The following is an 18,094-nucleotide window of genomic DNA, read 5'->3' as shown; positions in this document are numbered from 1 at the left end:
ATTTCTCATGCTTTCTCTAACATTCATAGCTTTCTTATGCACCTAAATTTCCCTCTCATATGCATATATATTTCTTAGATGTCTTTTCACCTCTTCTTCCTGTTTCTTAGTAGGATGAATAGCAAATTGAAAAAAATAATAGATTTAAAATCACAAAACTTATGTTTGAATTCTAGCTCTGGTACTCACTAATCAAGTCACTTAAAATCAATGGGTTTTGGCTTCCTTCTCAAGAAAATGGGGATAATTGTCCATGTCTTACTTTCCAAAGCTTTTGTCTTGTGAAATATGATCCCTTCCCCCATTCTTCTCTCTCTCTCTCTCTCTTTTTTTTGCATCTGTTTTCCTTTTTATCTCTGCTTCTTTTATAAATTTTAATCATCTTGGAGCAGCTGGGTGGCTCTGTAGATTGAGAGGCAGGCCTAAAGATGGGAGGTCCTAGGTCCAAATTTGGCCTCAGATACTTCCCAGCTGTGTGACCCTGGGCAAGTCATTGCCTAACCCTGACCACTCTTCTGCCTTAGAACTAATACTTAGTATTGGTGCTAAGATGGAAGTTAAGGGTTTAAAATTTTTTTTTAAATCATCCTTTTCTTTCTTATTGAAACTCCCTTACTTTATTAACTCCAATAACATGGTTCTCTTTTACTTCTCTATTCCTTCATCTCCTGCGTGGTCCCTCTTCTTTCCCACTTCCTGAAGCCCTAAAGCTCAGGCTTTTACCATCTGTTCTTCAATAGCTGCTAAACCCCCAGATTGGTGGTAGCCTTACAGGTGGCCATAGGCCACCCTATGCTGGCCATTACTATTTCAAAAAATATCTCAGTAAGCCCTGAGTGCCCAGACCAGGGGAGGTCACCATTGACCTCAAGGCCCTTATTTTAGCACCTTCTCCTCCTTTTACCATCATTGGATTCACAGGATTCCTCTTCAGGAAGAGGTACTCCAACACAGTCTCTCTGAGAGACTGATGCTGAGGCCTTTTGGCTTTTGGGGCTGTCATTTGTGACAGAAGATGTAAAGGATGTAAAAAGAGATTGAGGAGATAAGTGGAGGCTTGTTAATAATGTTTATACAAAGCATGAAATGGAACAGGGGGCAAAGGAGAAAAAAGACTGGGATGGGGGATATGCTGAAGAGAGGTTTTATCTTATAATTTTGGGACTCTGAATCGAAGCCCTTAAGGGGCAGGAAGATAATTTACACTCAACCTTCAGGACCCTGTGATGATAGAAAGTAGCACCAACCTATTTTCTCATTGTCAAACCAAAGAGTTGGTGAGGAGATTGATCGTCACTTGCCCCCAGTGCCTACTGAACACACATAATACCAGTTGTTTGAAACTACATTCTGGATTAAATCTTTTTTTTTTTCATGATTAGAAGATTTACTTTATTCAATGAGCAATATACTTAACTTAAGGGTTTTTTCATTTTTATTGTCATGTAAAACACACTTCCATATTGGTCATTGTTATAAGAGTATACTCATACATAACCAAAACCCCAAAATAAAACCACAAATACACTGATGTGAAGGATGACTGTAGTAGTTCTTTCTCTGAAGGTGGATAGTATTTCCCATCATTAGTCTTTCAGGACTGGCCATTCTGGATGAAATCTTAGCAATGAGAGACCTAGTATTGGAACTTTTAGTTGTGTTGGTCTGAGGTATTATTTTTCTTAAGACAATTCAATGGAGTGAGAGATTGAGGGGTGTCTATTTGTGAGGCCAGCCTCACAGGATATCAAAGCTAGAAGAAACCTTTGAGACAATCCAGTTTTACCTTTACATTTAAAAAATGAGAAAACTGAGGACATATAGAAAGCTCACTGGGGTGAAAGTTCTTTATTTGGCATTCAAGGCTCTCTGGAATCAAACCTTAACCTTTCTGACCTTAATTCCTTTCTGTCTTATTCAGAATTCCTCTTCTTCCCTCCAGGTGTCACTGCTGCTGCGTTTGTCCCATCTCTCTTTTTTTAAGAGGCAGAATTCTTCACCCCACCCCCCTCTCCTAACTCTCCCTCTCTCCCCATCAGTGCAGGGGGTCAGCAAGTCCTACAGAAATGACATGACTTATGGGACCCAACGTGTGTGACCTGTCTTCTCTCCTCCGCACTGGGAGTTCACTCCCAAAATCTGGGTATTTAGTGGCTATTGAAGAACAGAAGATGAAAGCCTGAGGTTCAGAGCTTCAGGGAATGGGAAAGGAAGGAAGAGCCAAGCAGTAGTCAGTTTGGATGGGGATCCTTTATCTCTGTCACTGCCCCCCCCTTTTTGTTTCTATCCCCATCCACGTGAGTGTCTCTACTTTTCCAGGCCCTCAGTCCCTGCATGACACGTGTAGGACAGTTCTGACATCCCCCATGGGATGGTGACCCAATGGCTGACCACAGCCACCTGTCCCTCCTGCTGCTCACACTCTTCTGCCTGCCCTACCCTGGCCACCACCTCCTAGCAGCTGCCCTTGGGGGAAGGGCCCTACAGAGTGACAGATACTGGGAAAGGGGACTTACAGAGTTGATGACAATCAGGGACCAGAAGGGAGAGAGAGGTCTGAGTAACACACCCAAAGTGGGACTGAAGTGGAAAGAATCCCAGAATTACAGCTCTAGAGTTGGAAGGGACTTAAGAGGCTACTACTGTTTAAACCAACCGTTGCCATCCCACCCCGCCCCATTTTTACAGATGACAAAACTAAGACGCAGGGTGATTGCTATTTGTCCAAGCCACACAGGCAATAGTAAGCACCAGAAGCAGGATTGGAACTCAGGCCCACTAACTCCAGGACCAGAGCTTTTCCTTCTACTGGGAAATTCCAGGAAGTAGACTCGATAATTATTGATGGATGGATGGATTGATAGACTAGCAGAGAGAGTCAAGAACACCTCTTCAGCTCCTTTCTTACTCTGGGATGCACGGAGCAATGACTGCCCTTTAAATTCCCTGTCCTGCTACGCTGGTTGTCTCCTTCTCGACCTGGGACGAGGAGTTACACTCGGGACCTGACATTTGATGGATCCAAAGGCAGGAGCTAAAAATATACCCAGAGCGGGTTATTTCAGGCCATTGCCACTCCGCCCCCGAACCCAGGAATCCTGCCCCTGCTAGCGTCCTTTTCTGCTCTGCCCCTCTCAGTCCGGGACCCAGTAGTTCGGGGGACTCTGTCCACAAAGGCCTTTCCCCTTCAGAAACCCACACGTCGAGTTCTCCCCTCGAACTCTTGTACATTTCCCCAGTAGGTACACCATCGGGGGAGGAAGGCGAGGGAGGAGTGGAGGTAGGAGAAGGGTCCCCCAGCACCAGCCAGGAGGGGTGTGGCTGCAAGAGAACCTAAACCAATGGTCGCCCACGGGGAGCGTGACACCTCCTTCTCCGGGACCGTTTTCTCCCAGTTACTTTGGGTCTTTCTAAGTGGAAGGAAAGACTGGAGCTGAGGGGGGTGTGTCTCTCTGGACAGCCCATGTGGCCCGCACCCAATTAGCACAGTACTCTGCGCCCTTCAAGTGTAGTGGTTCTTGACTTTCCTCACGCTCCTCCCCTAGGACACACTAAGGAAGGGGCGGAGTCTCTTGAGACCTCCTGGGAGGAGCATGACTTGGGGGGGGAGTATGGGATCTCAGCCAATGGGTATTGCGAGAAGGCGTGGCTCTTGTAAGGGGGTGTGGCTTGTTCTGGAGGGGATGGGGACTCTAGGATTAGGTGTGGAGTTGGGGGGGTTCGCCGGGTCTCTCCCCTGTGTCGGGGTAGGACAGTTACCCGGTTGCCCTGCTCCTCTCCAGCTCCTCTCCTCTAGGATCCTCTCCCACTGCTCCCATTCACGCTCCTTTCTCTCCAGTTTTCCTAACTCCTTCCAAATTAGTGCTAGTTCCTTTCCCCTTTCCCACCAGTCTATTCCAGTCATCCTTTAGCTCCTGGCTTCCGTCCGGTTTAACCAACTTCTCTCACCAGTTCTATTTCCAGTTCTTTTCTAGTATTTCTAGACCTTCATCCCACCTCGACGTTTCTCCCCTCTTCGCCACCGAGATGCCGTCGGGTTTTCAGCAGATCTGGTCCGAGGTAGGGAAAACTGGCTTTCTGGGAATTGGGCCGGGAGGATTCTCTCTAGGTTTCCCAATTTTCGTACGGAGTTGGTAGGGTGCAGGGATTGGGGAGGGGAGGGCGGTGATATTCCTGCTCAGGCCTTACAGGATCTGGGACTGGGGTGGGTAGGGGCCTTTGGCTATTTATACCCCGGCTGAGCAATCTCGTGACTTTAGGGATTCATCACTGTAAGGAGGGAGATTCGAGAGGAGAGGTCGGGTCAGCATTTGTCAAAAATCGAATCTAGAAGCCAGGAGTATATGTGGGGGTGTCTTATGGGAAGTCCTCGAGTCTCAAAATATGGGGAGGTGAAGCTCCTGTTCGGATCTAAAACATGCACAGTAGTATCGGAAAGAACTACACTAGTCGGTGTCCTGTGTCTCCAGGTCAACGTCCCTGGTGTGATTGATGCCACTGTCTGTGACACCTATGTACCCTATCATGTGTTTGGGGGAAGGGGGGAGTTAGAGATGAGCATGCAGGGTCACTGCGTAGCATGTCACATTCTGAGTCATTTGGGGGATGGGAAGCCTGGACATCTGGGGTCTTGATCAGTAAGGGCATTTGAGTTGTAAATGCCCTCTTCTGGGTTCCTCTTGGCAAGTTGCCTCCCTGAAAGTCCCTATAACGCTGCCCCCCCCCCCAACACACACACACACCTGGCTTCTTTCCAGGTCTCTGAACTTTCCCTTTGGCTCTAGGGTTGGAGGGGGAAGGGGAAGAGGGGAGTGTCATGAGGCGCCCCCCTCCCCCCAGCCTCCAGCTCAGGTTTCCGCTGGAGAGACAGTCTGTGCTGCCAGCATCTACCCGCCAACCTCCACCCTCACCATCACCTTCCCGCCTGACTCCTCTGGATCCCGCCCCCCCCCCATCTACAGCAACCCCCTGGCATTGTGTTCTCCTTCTTAAGGGGTGTTGGGAGAGGATGCCTATGAAATTCTTGCCTTTAAGTCTTCATTTCAATGACCTAATTGACCTTACTAGAATTGTAGAAAAGGCCTCCAAGTTTCACTTTGATAAATTACTGGGAGGGTGGCAAAAAGCAGATGAGAGGGGATGAGGCACCAGGACTGGGAAGAGGTTTGGGCACTGGGCTACCAAGAGGTGATAGATAGAAGGTGGTCACAGAAGAAAATGGTTTTAATAGCCCCCTAATTCTCTTACCTAAGACTGCTTTCTATTCTGGCAGAGAACCCATTTGTCCAGCCTTCCAGCTTTTCCCTCACCCCTCCTTGCTTCAAGGCTAAAGTGAATTTCTATGTTCCCATATGGGTGTGGGGGTGGGTAGATTCCATCTGTTCCTCCTGTTTACACTAGGATCTGAATTAGATTCCTAATATGGCCCAGTTTACTTCATTCAGTGCCCCAATTATGGGCCTGGGGGTGGAGGGTTAAAAGCTTAAGAATGGGTAGCCCAGAAATCTGGGTCCTTAATGTTGCCTATTCACTATCTAGGAGGGGGATCCTCCCCAACAGCGGGTGACTGGAACCCTGATCCTTGCAGTATTCTCCGCTGTGCTTGGCTCCCTCCAGTTTGGCTACAACATTGGAGTTATCAATGCCCCACAGAAGGTGAGGGACCTGTATTGTGGTACAGACAGGGGGTGGAAGAGTGGTATCTGGGATCATAGACTAGAGCATTGCAAATGCCTGGATGCTATCCTGAAAGGTTTGGGAAAGTCTTAGTCTTTTAGAGACATAAATCAGAACATGTGGGATCCTTGAAGGGCAGAGAAAAGACTCTTCTGAAGCTAAAGGAAGCTAGAGTCTCACTTAGGTCACAGGAGTAAGAGAGTGGAGATTCTGAAGGGAATTCACTGCTGTTTACTGCCTTTCCTTCAGGTGATTGAACAGAGTTACAATGAAACATGGCTGGGACGGCAAGGCCCTGAGGCCCCTGGATCCATTCCCCCAGGCACCCTCACCACTCTCTGGTCTCTCTCTGTTGCCATCTTCTCTGTGGGTGGCATGATCTCCTCCTTCCTCATTGGCATCATCTCCCAGTGGTTGGGCAGGTACCAGGGGCTAAAGGGGAGGGTAACAGGGAAATATGGGAAAAGGGAGATTTTACCTGGAGTGGAGAGAATGGGGATGGGATCTCAACATGGATAATTTCCACCACTACCTCTTTCCTCTCCCCACTTCACATCTCTTTCTGTGATTCTGTGTCTGGCACCCATAGGAAGCGTGCCATGATGGTCAATAATGGTGTGGCTCTTCTCGGGGGAGCATTCATGGGCTTGGCCAAGACAGCTGCCTCTTATGAGATGCTTATTCTTGGACGATTTCTCATTGGCGCCTATTCAGGTATCCACTAGGAACCATCCCCACAATAAGACATTTGGGAGAGTTTGGACCTACCCCCAAACCTAAGAGAATAGAGTATGAGCATGGTAGATATGGAATTTTTTATGTTTCTTATGACCTTTCTCCAATCTCAACAGGGCTGACATCAGGACTGGTTCCTATGTATGTAGGGGAGATTGCTCCTACTCACCTTCGGGGAGCTTTAGGAACCCTCAATCAGCTGGCCATAGTCATTGGCATCTTGGTTGCCCAGGTAAACAGTGTTTACCCTTTGTCCTCCTTGGGGAAAAGAAATATAGATTAGAGAGAGAGGGCTACAGGGAAATCTTTAAAACTAGGTAGAAAGACTAAACCAGAAGACATAGAATTAAAACAGGGGTGAAGGGGACATGAGTTTCGTTTCACATTCTCTCTCTCTCTCTCTTTCTCCCTCTCTCTCTCTTTCTTTGTCTCTCTCTCTGTTTGTCTCTGTCTCTCTCTCCTTCCTCCTCCTGCTCCCAGGTCCTGGGCTTGGATTCCATGCTGGGAACAGAGAAACTGTGGCCATTGTTGCTGAGCCTGACTGTGCTTCCTACCCTCCTTCAGCTTGTACTATTGCCTTTCTGCCCAGAAAGCCCTCGATACCTCTATATCATTCGTAACCTTGAGGGGCCTGCCAGAAAAAGTAAGATACTCCTTCTTTCCAATGACAAAGAGACCCAAACATCTAAACTCCCAGATTAGACATCTTGCCTACCCTGTTCCCCTCACTGACCAACTGTTTTCCCTTGGGATCTCATTCTAGTATCTGTACTCCCAAGGCTCCCTGACTCTCTTTTCTTCTTTAATTTTAATTTTGAATATTTTCCCATAGTTACAAATTTAATGTTATTCCCCTCTCCCCCAAACCCCCCTTAGCTGACGCACAATTTCACTGGGTTTTACATGTATCATTGATCAAGACCTAATTCCATATTGATAGTTGGACTAGAGTTATCATTTAGTGCCAATATCTGACTCTCTTTTTCTTTAAGTCCTTGCTTTTGTTAGAGATCCAGGCATTTTTCCTTCAGCCTTATACTCTCTTTCCCTTTCTGAGGTCTGAAGCAACTGACTGGCTGGGCAGATGTATCTGGAGCACTAGCAGAGTTGAAGGAGGAGAAACGACAACTAGAACGGGAGCAGCCCCTCTCATTGCTCCAGCTTCTCCACAGCCGAACTCATCGGCAGCCCCTGGTCATTGCCGTTGTGCTGCAGCTCAGCCAGCAGCTATCAGGGATCAATGCTGTAAGGATAAACCCTAAGAACTAGGTGCAGGGAGAGGGCAGGGGACAGAAAGATGAAGGAATAGAGATATATTGGAGGAGTCGGGGTTAGGGTATAGAAATGGCAGGTTAGGGGACCTAGAAAAAAGTAGACTAGAGAATAATATATAGATTTGAAAGAGGAATGGGTATGGTAGAGGAGCTAAAAACTTTGGGACAAAAAGCCTTTGAGGAGAGAAAAAAGTAAGGTGGGTGTATGTCTGTGTATTTGTGTGTGACTCGAACTCTGGGATGGTCAAGGAAGAAAAAGAACCAAGATTTATTAAAGAGAGAACTACATAGCTGCAAAGACATACTTAGAGGGATCAGAGAACTGAACCAATAAAAACTGGTTTTTAAGGGAAAGAGAAGATTTCTCACCCATGCTTGCTTTCCTTCTCTCCTGCACCCAGATTTTCTACTATTCAACTAGCATCTTTGAGTCAGCAGGAGTAGGACAGCCAGCATATGCTACTATTGGAGCAGGCGTGGTGAACACAGCTTTCACTTTGGTCTCGGTAAAAGCACTGATGTGAAATCTAGGTGGCTACTATTAGCCCTTGAGTCCTCCTTCCCAGGATATACAGGTGTAGAGCCTGATACCTAGCTCCTTCCTCCTTCCATTCTCTCATTGTCTGGACCTTCTTCCCTTTCTCCTTTCATCCCTTCCCCCATTTTGCTGCCCCCAGAGACAAAACTTATGGCCTCTTGCTTTTCCTTTTCCTTCCCTCAGGTATTGCTAGTGGAACAGGCTGGACGTCGAACACTGCATCTCTTGGGCCTGGCTGGAATGTGTGGATGTGCTATCTTGATGACTGTGGCTCTCCTTTTGCTGGTGATGACCTTGGGCAAGGTTGGGGGAGGGGTGGGAGAACTATCACACTTAGGAAATGCCTGTGAAGCTCTGATCCCAAAGGAGGGGGAAAGGGTATGTGGCAATGCTATTTCTGAGAGTGCTCCATGGACCCAGAAAAGAGATGTCATCATCTCCTCAATCCCTATGCTTTCCTTGGCCTCTCCAGAAGAGAGGAAACAAAGTCTCAGTAGTCTCTAGGCTCTATCTCTTCATAGCCATAGGAGTACTTGGCCTGTGATTGCTTATAATTTACATGCCAGGGCTAAGAGCAGTATTACCAGGGCTTTAAGGAAAGCCTGAATTACAACTCTTAGTACTTCTGGAACTGTCATATTTCCTAGCCACCAGGAATCCCCCAGGAACTGTTGGGAAACAGTTCCTGTGCACCCCAACAGTCAAACTATGATCCTCAGACACCCTCAGGGTATTTGCTATGGACTGAGGGAACTGGCTGCTCCTCATGGTGCTATTACTTGTATTCCCCTCAATCCTTATTGAGATAGCTATTGGATTTGTAATTTCCCCAAAAGATCCAAGGAGCTCCTGACCTAAGGGTGCTGGTACTCCAAGACTGGAGGTTGTAGTTTTTCTCTGTACAAAAATATTTGAGGAGCTAGAAGATGCAGAAAAGCCTGTGGTATGCAAACTGATTGTCTCTGTCATCCTTGCCTCTCAGGAACGGTTTCCTGCCATGAGCTATGCCAGTATGGTAGCCATCTTTGGCTTTGTGGCTTTCTTTGAGATTGGCCCAGGTCCTATCCCATGGTTCATTGTGGCTGAACTCTTTAGTCAGGGACCCCGACCAGCTGCCATGGCTGTGGCTAGCTTCTCCAACTGGACATGCAATTTCATCGTGGGTATGAGCTTCCAGTATATTGCGGTAAGTCCTTCCTTCCCCAAACTCATCAGGTGAATTCCAGGTAGGGATCTGCCCATCAGATAGTGAACTGCAGGGAAGAAATACCCTAGCCCCATGTTGTCAGACCTATGACACTTTGCCAGAGGGGGCTGTTCCCTCCCTCTCTCCCCATGTGCTTAAGGACATTTCTCTCATCACCAGCCTCTCTGCCCAGCAGCCTGATGAGAGAGCTTCCTCCCTTCCATGTCTGGGATAAGGGGCAGGTTCACATGTGGCCTGATGATTACAGTTTGGGCACTCAGACTCTTAAAAGGTTTGCCATCACTGCCCCAGCCTACTTCAGTTCTGTTCTCTCCACCTCCCTGCCTATACTGCCACCACCTGACCTGCAGTCCCCCCCTAAAAACTCAAGGTCTAACTGATGGGAAAGATTGGAGACATATATAGATATAGATCTATCTATGTGTATATATCCCCCTTTCTTTTATAGGATTTATAGGATATCAGAGTTGAAAGAGGCCTCAGAGGCTATCTTATCCAACTTAAACAAGAATCCTTTCTACAATATACCTGACAGGTAGACATCCAGCCTTTATCTGAATGCCTCCCTCCTATTATTGATCAAGGATTTTCTTAGCATAGTGGCATAGCAGAGAGAGATTCCCAGACTAGGGCAGTGGTTTTTTTTTAGAAAAAGCCAAGTCAGTGGAAAGTAATGCAGTTTTTATGAATAATGATTCTTTGAATTAAATGTATTTAAATAAACAACGGATCTTTGCTCTTAATTCAAATCCTTATTTCTATAACTCCCATTCCCATCCCTAAAATAACAACTATCTTACTGCTGAGCCCATATAGACCCTCCTTCCCCATCCTTACAAGCTGTTATAACCACCAACCAGCCTATTTAATCCTAATAGCCCTGTGGATTCCTGCCACCTTTCTCCTAAGTTAGCTACTTCTTCCTTACTTCTGCTCTAGGATGCCACTGGCCCTTACGTCTTCCTCCTCTTTGCTGTCCTCCTGCTTGGCTTCTTTCTCTTCACCTACTTGAAGGTGCCAGAAACACGGGGCCGAACATTTGACCAGATATCTGCAGCCTTCCGACGGACACCATCATTGCTGGAACAGGAAGTGAAGCCTAGCACAGAACTTGAGTACCTGGGACCAGATGAGAATGACTGAGAGGCAGGGTGGAAGGTGGCAAGTACACCTTTCCCCCTTCTTTCAAGTGAACTCTCCTTTCTGCAGCACTTTAAGTTTCCCTTGCCTACCCCTTCAAGGTAGGAAGGAATATCTTAGGTCTGTGTGGTAATGGGGGAGGGGGGCTAAAATTCATAGCTTGAATTCTCCCCCCAACCCTATTCCCTTTAGTGTGAATCTCTTGGGTTATCTATAGTGGTTGGGTTTTGGGTGTAAATATAGGCGGGGCTCCATCCCCAACCTCCCTATTCCCAAGGATTTCCTGGTCCCTCCTTCCCCTTTTCCCTAGCCTCAGATTTCTATTCCCACTTGCAACAAAGAAGGGGAATTACAAAGATCCCCTAGAACTAATTTTTCCAGGTGGGGAAGAATAATATACATCCTACCTTCCTAAAGAGCAAGAAGTCTGGGGCCCAGCTCCCTATTAGCCTCCCCTCTTAACTTCATACCAACAGGTTATCTATACCCCCTACTCCCAACCTGAAAAAGCCAAAAAAGTGGGGAGAGTTCTCATGCTGAGAAATCTCTAGGGAAGGTATTTCCTTTCACTCTTTTGTTGTCCTTTAGGGAAATTATGCACATGGTAGAGAGAGCTCTAGGGAAGATACTTCCCTTTATGCTATTCTGTCCTTTGGGGAGATTGTGCACATAGGGAACACTAGGAAATATATTTCCCTTCACTTCTCTCTTCTGGTTTTTGGTGAGACTGTGCACATGGTAGGGGAGAGCTCTAGAAACAGATACCTTCTCTCACTCCATTCTGTTTTGGGAAGGCTATGCACATGGTAGGGAACACTCTAGGGAAGATATTCCCTTCATTCTATCCTTTGGGGAAGATTAGCACAAATATGCCAGTAGGTCTTTCTCCTCTGTGGATTCCCACTTAAGAGCCTTAAGTTGGGGCACTGTCCTTCACCTCACTCTCACCCAGAGATGTATTTTGTACAGATTTTTTGAGTTCCTGACAAAAAAAAAGAGTGGAGGCTTCTGTTGGTGTCATGCAAAGGCTGATTGAAGCCTTAGAACATTTTTATATGTTTGTGTAGAAAGAAAAAAAACCAGATTATACTTAATGTATATATATAAAGGTCACTGTATAACAAGTTTGCTACTTTTTTAAAGGGATATAGAATTAGAGCTGGCTCCTTCTCCACCCTGAGACTTCTGTTAGTGTCTACCCCATCCTCTCTCTTGTCCACCCCCGCTTAAATACCCAGCCCTGCCCAATTCCTACTCATAAATCTTCATTTAATTCTGGGGCATACTTGCCCCACAGCCATAACTTGTACTCCCAGCAAGCAGGACATCTTGGACCAATATTCCAACACACTCTTTGACTACTCAAATACTAACTCATCACACCCTAGCTTCTGGTCTTGAGAATAAGAGAGACAGAAACATGGACAGCTGTGCAAATTTTTTTTTTTTACTGGAGGCTCAGGTGGCACATGACATTTCACCAAATGGCTTCAGAGTTTGGGGTGGGGGAAAGAGAAGACCCAAAAAATAAACTGGGGTGGGGGGGGAAGGGAGATCTGGCTCCAGTGGACAAAGGATGTACTCCCTTCCTTCCACCCTTGGGGGTGGGGGGTTTGAACCAAATTAAAAAGTTGTTCTACCCTCCTGGGTCCTGGGAAGGAGGGGACAGGGTGAAGGCCGCTGTTTCAATGTCATGGATTTTTTTTTGGAGGGGAGAGGGAGGGAGACAGGGAAGGAGCAGTTGGAAAAAGTCGGCAGATACCTAAGAGGAAAAAAATTAGAGAAAGGAAGGTGTTAGAGAATATTTGAAGATTCTACTTCACACACCCCTACCCACAAGTCCCCTCTCTTCCACATGGTCCCTATTCCTCAGACACTGTGATACTCAACCAGATAGCTGCTCTAGTTGTCCCCCTAGTTGGAATCACTCCAGTAAGGTGGTAGGGGAGTCCCCACTGGTTATGGGGGTTGAGGTCTGAAGAGAAAAGAATAGTGAGAAGTGAGAAATGTATATAACTAGAATGCCTAACCACACGACCCACTCTTACCTGTTCTCTACTTCCCCCTGCCCAAGTCTACCTAACTCCCCCAATCCTACCCCCCACCCCTGCAATTCACATCCACAAGCTGGTGCTGTGGCTCCAAGCGGGGCTGGGAAGGTGTGTCCGCAGGGGGTGGCATGGGCTTGACTGCCTCCGCTGGGGTCTCCTGATGGGTAGGGGCACCTGCTGGGGGTGGGCCCGGGGGTACTGGCTCTTTGTTATCAGCCTGCATGGAGAAGGACAGGGGAGAGGGCTGGTTTCAGCTTTCTCCTTCCTATCTTCATAACCACTACCCCCACACATATAGATTAGTTTTCCCTAGCTCTCACCTCAGGGGCTGAAGACTGCCGGGGACCAGGAGGTTGTTGCCTCCTACGCTGAAAGTAAGGACGATTTCGTGGGCGCTGGGGCTCAGGCCTTGAGCCATCTGTGGGACCCTGACTAGGTTTGGTTTCTCCATCTCCACCTTCTGTGGTGGGCTGCTGTGGAGGACGAGGACGGAAAGGCCTAGGGGTTGGGGAGAAAAACAACCACAGCAGGATTAGTTTAAGATGTCTTTCCTGTTCAATGCTCCCCACCTCAGATGTCTGGTTTTTCAGCTTACCTGATTCTGCCTTGGCAAAGACCTACATCTGTTAGGGGCCTAGGGCCCCAGTTCTGGTTCCTCCCTCCCCACCATCTCCCCAGAGGTAGTTTTTCTGCTCTTAAAAGTTTTGTACCTTTAGAAGCTAGGCATGCAGCCTTCTAATTTCCTATCCCTAAATTTCAGTCATTTGTTACTTCTTTTAAGAAAACCAAAAGGACTTGGATAAGATGGCAGAGGCTCATGGACACTCATACGCAAATCAGTCTTTCAATATTACAGCTAGGAGTGGGGAGATATACTGTACTTACCTTCGATATCTGGGCCGGAATCTGGGTGGAGGTGCCCGTTCATCTCCCTGCTGTTGGTCCCCTTCTAAGGGGGCTGGGTCTTTGGGCTCTACCCCATCTGTACCCTAAAGATATATAAAACTGGGGTTTATGAATCTTCAAGACATATAAAGCTGCAGTCAAGTTCCACTTCCTAGAACCAATACATCTCTAGCCTGATTGACACCTAGTTCCCTACAAGGACCTAAGCATCAGCTTTTCTCTACCTCAAACCACTCCACCCCCCCAAATTCCCTTTTGTTCTCCTTTCTGGAATTCTAAGTAGAAGTGAAATAGAACACTAGACTTACTGTCAAGAAGACGAACTAAAATCCTGGCTCAGATATTAACTGTGTGACCCATGAGAAAGTCATTTAACCTTCAGTCAAAAATGCAGGACTCAGTGACCTCTGAGGTCTCTTCTAATTCAAAACTATGACCCTCTGATCCCTTTAAGTCTTATTTTTCTCCTAAGGCCATGGCAACTTAGCTACCTAGTTCTTGGCTTCCTTCTTCTAGGACTTTGCCTTTTAGGGATATCAGGAACTCAATCCTTCCCTCACCTCCATAGGCTGCTGCTGGTTGGAGGGCCGAGGGCCCCTGACAAAACGTCGTCGGTAAAAGAAGGGGGGTGGACGGCGTCGGCGAGGTCGCTGACTGGGGTCCTCAGCCCTTTCCCCTTCACTACCTGGCTCTGCTACCCCTGTAGGGGCCTCTGCCACCAGGGGTGGGGGTGCAGCAGGGCGTGGCCGGGGAATAAATCTACGAAAACGGCGTCGGTTGGGAGCATAGCGACTGCCCTTCACTGGTACCCCCCCTGGACCAGTCACATTAGCAGCTTCTGCACCCTGGGATGAAAAAAATCAGAACTCTTTCCAAACTCCAACTCCCCTCCTTGCCCCCCCCATAAGACCTCTAAGAACACATCACTGACTTCTTACTCTTACAGCTATTATCAAGAGGGCACTAAAATTTAGAACCTCTTATCTAGCACCCCAATTCTTGACTGGGAGTAATAGAGGCAGCTCCCATTCTTTCTAGACTGGGAGGGCCAAAAAGTAGGGTACATGATAACCCCATGAGGTTCTGAGGCCCAGGATTACCCTCTTCCCTTAATCCTCATTCTTCCATGTTTCCAGGACCTCCTGCCCCTCCACAAATCCCCCAAACCTTCTCTCCTTCCACGACATCAAACTCCACTGTTTCCCCATCCCCAACACTGCGCAGAAACTTCCGAGGGTTGTTTCTTTTAATGGCTGTCTGGTTGGGGAAAAAGCAGTGAGAAAAGCTGGGACAAGATAGGGAGACATTATCTTTTACTTTTACCCATTAATATCAGCACCCATTGTCTTACTGCACCATAAATTATATATTCTGGCCTTTTCAGGGAGAAGGGAAGGACTTGCCAAGAGTAGACTAAAGGTTTGTATGTAAGATTGGGACTTTGATGTCCTGGTGTACAATCCTACCTCCCACCCAGGGATCCTTAGGAATTTCCCATTGGGGAGCTGGGCAGGAAGAGACAATAACTTAAAAACAGAATAAAGGTACAGCTAAGGTAAGATTAAATTAGGTAAAGTTTTGGTGCCCCTTCTATTCCCTAAATTTATCAACTTGATTTGGGTCATTCTTCCTCTCCAGTTAAAATGTTTCTATTGTGTCCTGGATAGGTGGCCGTTAACCTGAGAAAATATTTCATGCTATATTAATGAGTATGGCAGGCAGCATAGAATAGTGGAAAGAGTTGACCTCAAAGTAGGGAAGAGCTGACCTCAAGTCCAGCCTCTGACACATACTGGTTAAATGATTCTGGGCAAGTCCCTTAACCCCTCAATGCTAAGCAACTCTTTGATTAGAAACTAGAGAGTAAGGTACTGATTCACATTGTGGGAGTTCCCAATCCAATTTGATCACAGATCCAATCCCTATCCTTATTAACAGGCACTACCCACTTCTAGCAGGTAACTTTGAATTAACAGAAGCTTTTGGTGCCTTAACGGTGACTAATGATAGTTATTTCAGGCACTTGTCACAGATGGGGCATGATGGGATTGGAGGTAAAAGTAATTTAGGGTTGCCATGGCACACATTCCCAGTCTGAGGATAGTAGAGATGCTTATTAAGTGGCATTCAGAAAAGGAACCAATCCTAGTATCTTCTGAGAGAAAGATCCTACCTGAGAAGCAAGCCTGACTCTTACCTGGTGGACAAAGACATCCTCCTTGGTGTCATTCCTGTGAAATGGGAAGGGGCATCATTAGGGGGCTGAAATGTTTGGAGTTTTGAGGGCATATCCTAAATATGATTTCCCTCTTCCTGTTCAATAAGCTGTTTTCTTACCCAGTGCTTCTCAAGGGGTTAGTTTTTTGTTTTTTTTCCTAATTTAGTAGGGGAAGGATGGTCCTTGCAAGCATGATGATTGTATTAGCAGCTGGCAGGGACCTCAGGTGTGAAAGGGTAAAGTCGGGCCAAGGTGTGGTCAGAGGGAGGAAGAACACAAATCTAGAACCCAGGTGGGAAAACTAGCCTTATGGGAAACAGGCAAAGGCACCTTGAACCTGCCAAGGTGTCTAAGGAATAGGACAGCTCTCTGCTGGCTTCTGCCCCACCTTCTACCCCCAGGGGCACCTCAGGAACTGGGTGGTGCTGGGTGAAGCTGTCCCTCCTCCCCCTTTCAAAGGGGCTGGAAAATTCCACTTGGCCTCCTTCCTTCTTCCTTGCAGGAGGGAGAAAGGTGGGGGAGGTGGAACAGGAGGTGCAGAACAGGTTTGGGGAGGGGAGACAAGGAGACAGGAGGCTTCACCAAGAGGCCACAGGTCTGCCCCTACCCTGACCCCAGACTTGTGGATGGATCCCAGTTCCCCAGGGTCAGAACACTCCCATTTGCCAGAAAACCCTGGTAAGAATAAGTGTAAGGGAGATTAGGTGAGGTAGAAACATATCTATTGTCCAACTCTCCCCTCACCATAATCCTAACATGGTCTCCAGAGATTCCCCATCTCCTAGGCCTTCCCTAAGACTGGATGTTTCAGGCACTAAGACAGCTAGCTGAGTTTGCCAAAGGTCAGACTGCTAAGAGGCTGTCTGGGGTCTTCCCTAGAGACAAACTGGGCAGGGAGCCGATGTTGGGGGAGAGCCAACTGGGGGAGACCTTGATTTTGACTTTCCTTTGTATTTAACATTCAGAGTCTTAACTGAAGTTTCAAAGGGGGTGGAGTTGATAACCTCCTGTTTCCACCTGATAGGAAGGAAGGTGTATTGTAGAATTAATACAGAGCCAAATGCTCGGTCTAGAGATTATTGAAGAGGGGAAAGGAAAACCTCAGTAAGAGGAAATTCAGGGAAGGTGGGGATCTTCCAGGCTGGGCTCGGAAAAGCTCTTCACACACATATCCTGCCCCCAAGGCACGGCAAATAAGGAGCAATAGGGCAATTCCAAGGTGTGGTAGACTAACAGCCAAATTAGTGGATTCCTAGAGAATTAACCCTCTCCCAGCAAATAACCGGAAGACAGGGCCCGACTAGGGAATGCTTCATCTTCCTTATAAGGGCGTGGTATTTGTGCAGTGGTTAAAGACGTTCAAACCAGCTTCAGCTGGACACTAGGGGCAACCATGTGCCTCAGTAAAGGGTCTGGATGAAGTTATGGATCCTCCAACCACAGTCAGCCCAGTTTGGAGGACATCCCCACCCCTTCCCTGCCTTAGGTACCTGTTGATGAATCCATAACCATTTCGGACGTTGAACCATTTGACAGTGCCCAGAACTTGGGTTGCTGCCAGGGGGAGGAGGTCAAGTAGGGAGAATAGGGCAGGGGAAGAGAGATGGAGTTAGGCTCAATCAATTCTGAGCACACACCAAAGTCCAGCCCCACTCCTAACCTACACAAGCCGGACAGCCACACCTGCTTAGCTTCTAGGAACTTAACCTACTCCCAATCAATTCTACTTCTTTGAACTTCCAAACAACCCGACCTCCTGCTCCATAGAGGTCCTAAGCACCACCACGTTCAATTCCAAGGTACCTCCCTCACAGTCATCGCAGCTCCTGCCCCGCCACGGGGGTCCCCCACCTAAGGGGCATGGTCCCTGAGCGCTTCCAGAGTCTAGCTGCCTCGCCCTAGTCCTTCAGTGGGGCTTCGCCTTCCTTCGTGCCTGTTTCGCCAGGCTCCTGACTTTCCCTGACCTCGGTTCCTCATTCACCTGCACCCTCATGTCTACCCATCCAACCAGTGCTTCTCCCCGGGGCCCCCTCAGGTGTCAGGTCCCCAGACCCAGCCCCCTCACCCAGCACCGGTTTGTCCGCCTGGCTCCGGGCGGGGGGTGCGGGGGTCCCCGGGGCTGCCGTCGTCTGGGCGCCTGGGGCTGCGGGGCCCGGAGCTGCGGGGATCCCGGCGGGGGGCGGGGCGGGGGCGGCTCCCACTCCCCCTCCCATCCCGCCACCGCCAACGCCGGATTTCTGCAGGTCACCCCCGGGCGACACCACCCCGACCCCCGCCACATCCGCCGCCGGGGCAGCTGCCGCCGTCTCCGCCTCGCTCATCCCGCCGGGTCCGGTACCGGCCCCCGCC

At 48.1% G+C, this 18,094-nt stretch overlaps 2 protein-coding genes across 3 annotated transcripts; one reads left to right on the top strand and one right to left on the bottom strand.

The window, feature by feature from the left end:
- The first annotated feature begins 3,691 nt into the window (after positions 1-3,691).
- Positions 3,692-11,619, top strand: SLC2A4 (solute carrier family 2 member 4). Of its 2 annotated transcripts, none has more exons than XM_044672946.1 (11): positions 3,692-4,059; positions 5,539-5,655; positions 5,926-6,098; positions 6,266-6,390; positions 6,540-6,643; positions 6,892-7,054; positions 7,469-7,656; positions 8,087-8,191; positions 8,407-8,508; positions 9,206-9,409; positions 10,370-11,619. In XM_044672946.1, the coding sequence occupies exons 1-11, from the start codon at positions 4,027-4,029 to the stop codon at positions 10,571-10,573; spliced, it is 1,518 nt and encodes a 505-aa protein (XP_044528881.1). In that variant the 5' UTR covers positions 3,692-4,026; the 3' UTR covers positions 10,574-11,619. The 2 variants fall into 2 exon arrangements, with proteins under 2 accessions (XP_044528881.1, XP_044528880.1); XM_044672945.1 differs by having other exon boundaries at positions 6,528-6,643.
- A 621-nt stretch (positions 11,620-12,240) lies between these two features.
- Positions 12,241-17,958, bottom strand: YBX2 (Y-box binding protein 2). Its single transcript, XM_044672947.1, has 10 exons — positions 17,811-17,958; positions 17,236-17,299; positions 15,725-15,758; positions 14,695-14,784; positions 14,088-14,372; positions 13,507-13,610; positions 12,942-13,119; positions 12,689-12,838; positions 12,461-12,545; positions 12,241-12,332 (listed from the first exon to the last, which is right to left on the bottom strand). Exons 1-9 carry the CDS (start codon positions 17,956-17,958, stop codon positions 12,495-12,497), a joined length of 1,104 nt encoding a protein of 367 aa, XP_044528882.1. The 3' UTR covers positions 12,241-12,332; positions 12,461-12,494.
- Positions 17,959-18,094: the final 136 nt, after the last annotated feature.

Source organism: Gracilinanus agilis, chromosome 4 (assembly GCF_016433145.1).
Source record: "Gracilinanus agilis isolate LMUSP501 chromosome 4, AgileGrace, whole genome shotgun sequence".
NCBI classification, from domain to species: Eukaryota; Metazoa; Chordata; class Mammalia; order Didelphimorphia; family Didelphidae; genus Gracilinanus; species Gracilinanus agilis.
This window is presented reverse-complemented; position numbering and strand designations above follow the sequence as displayed.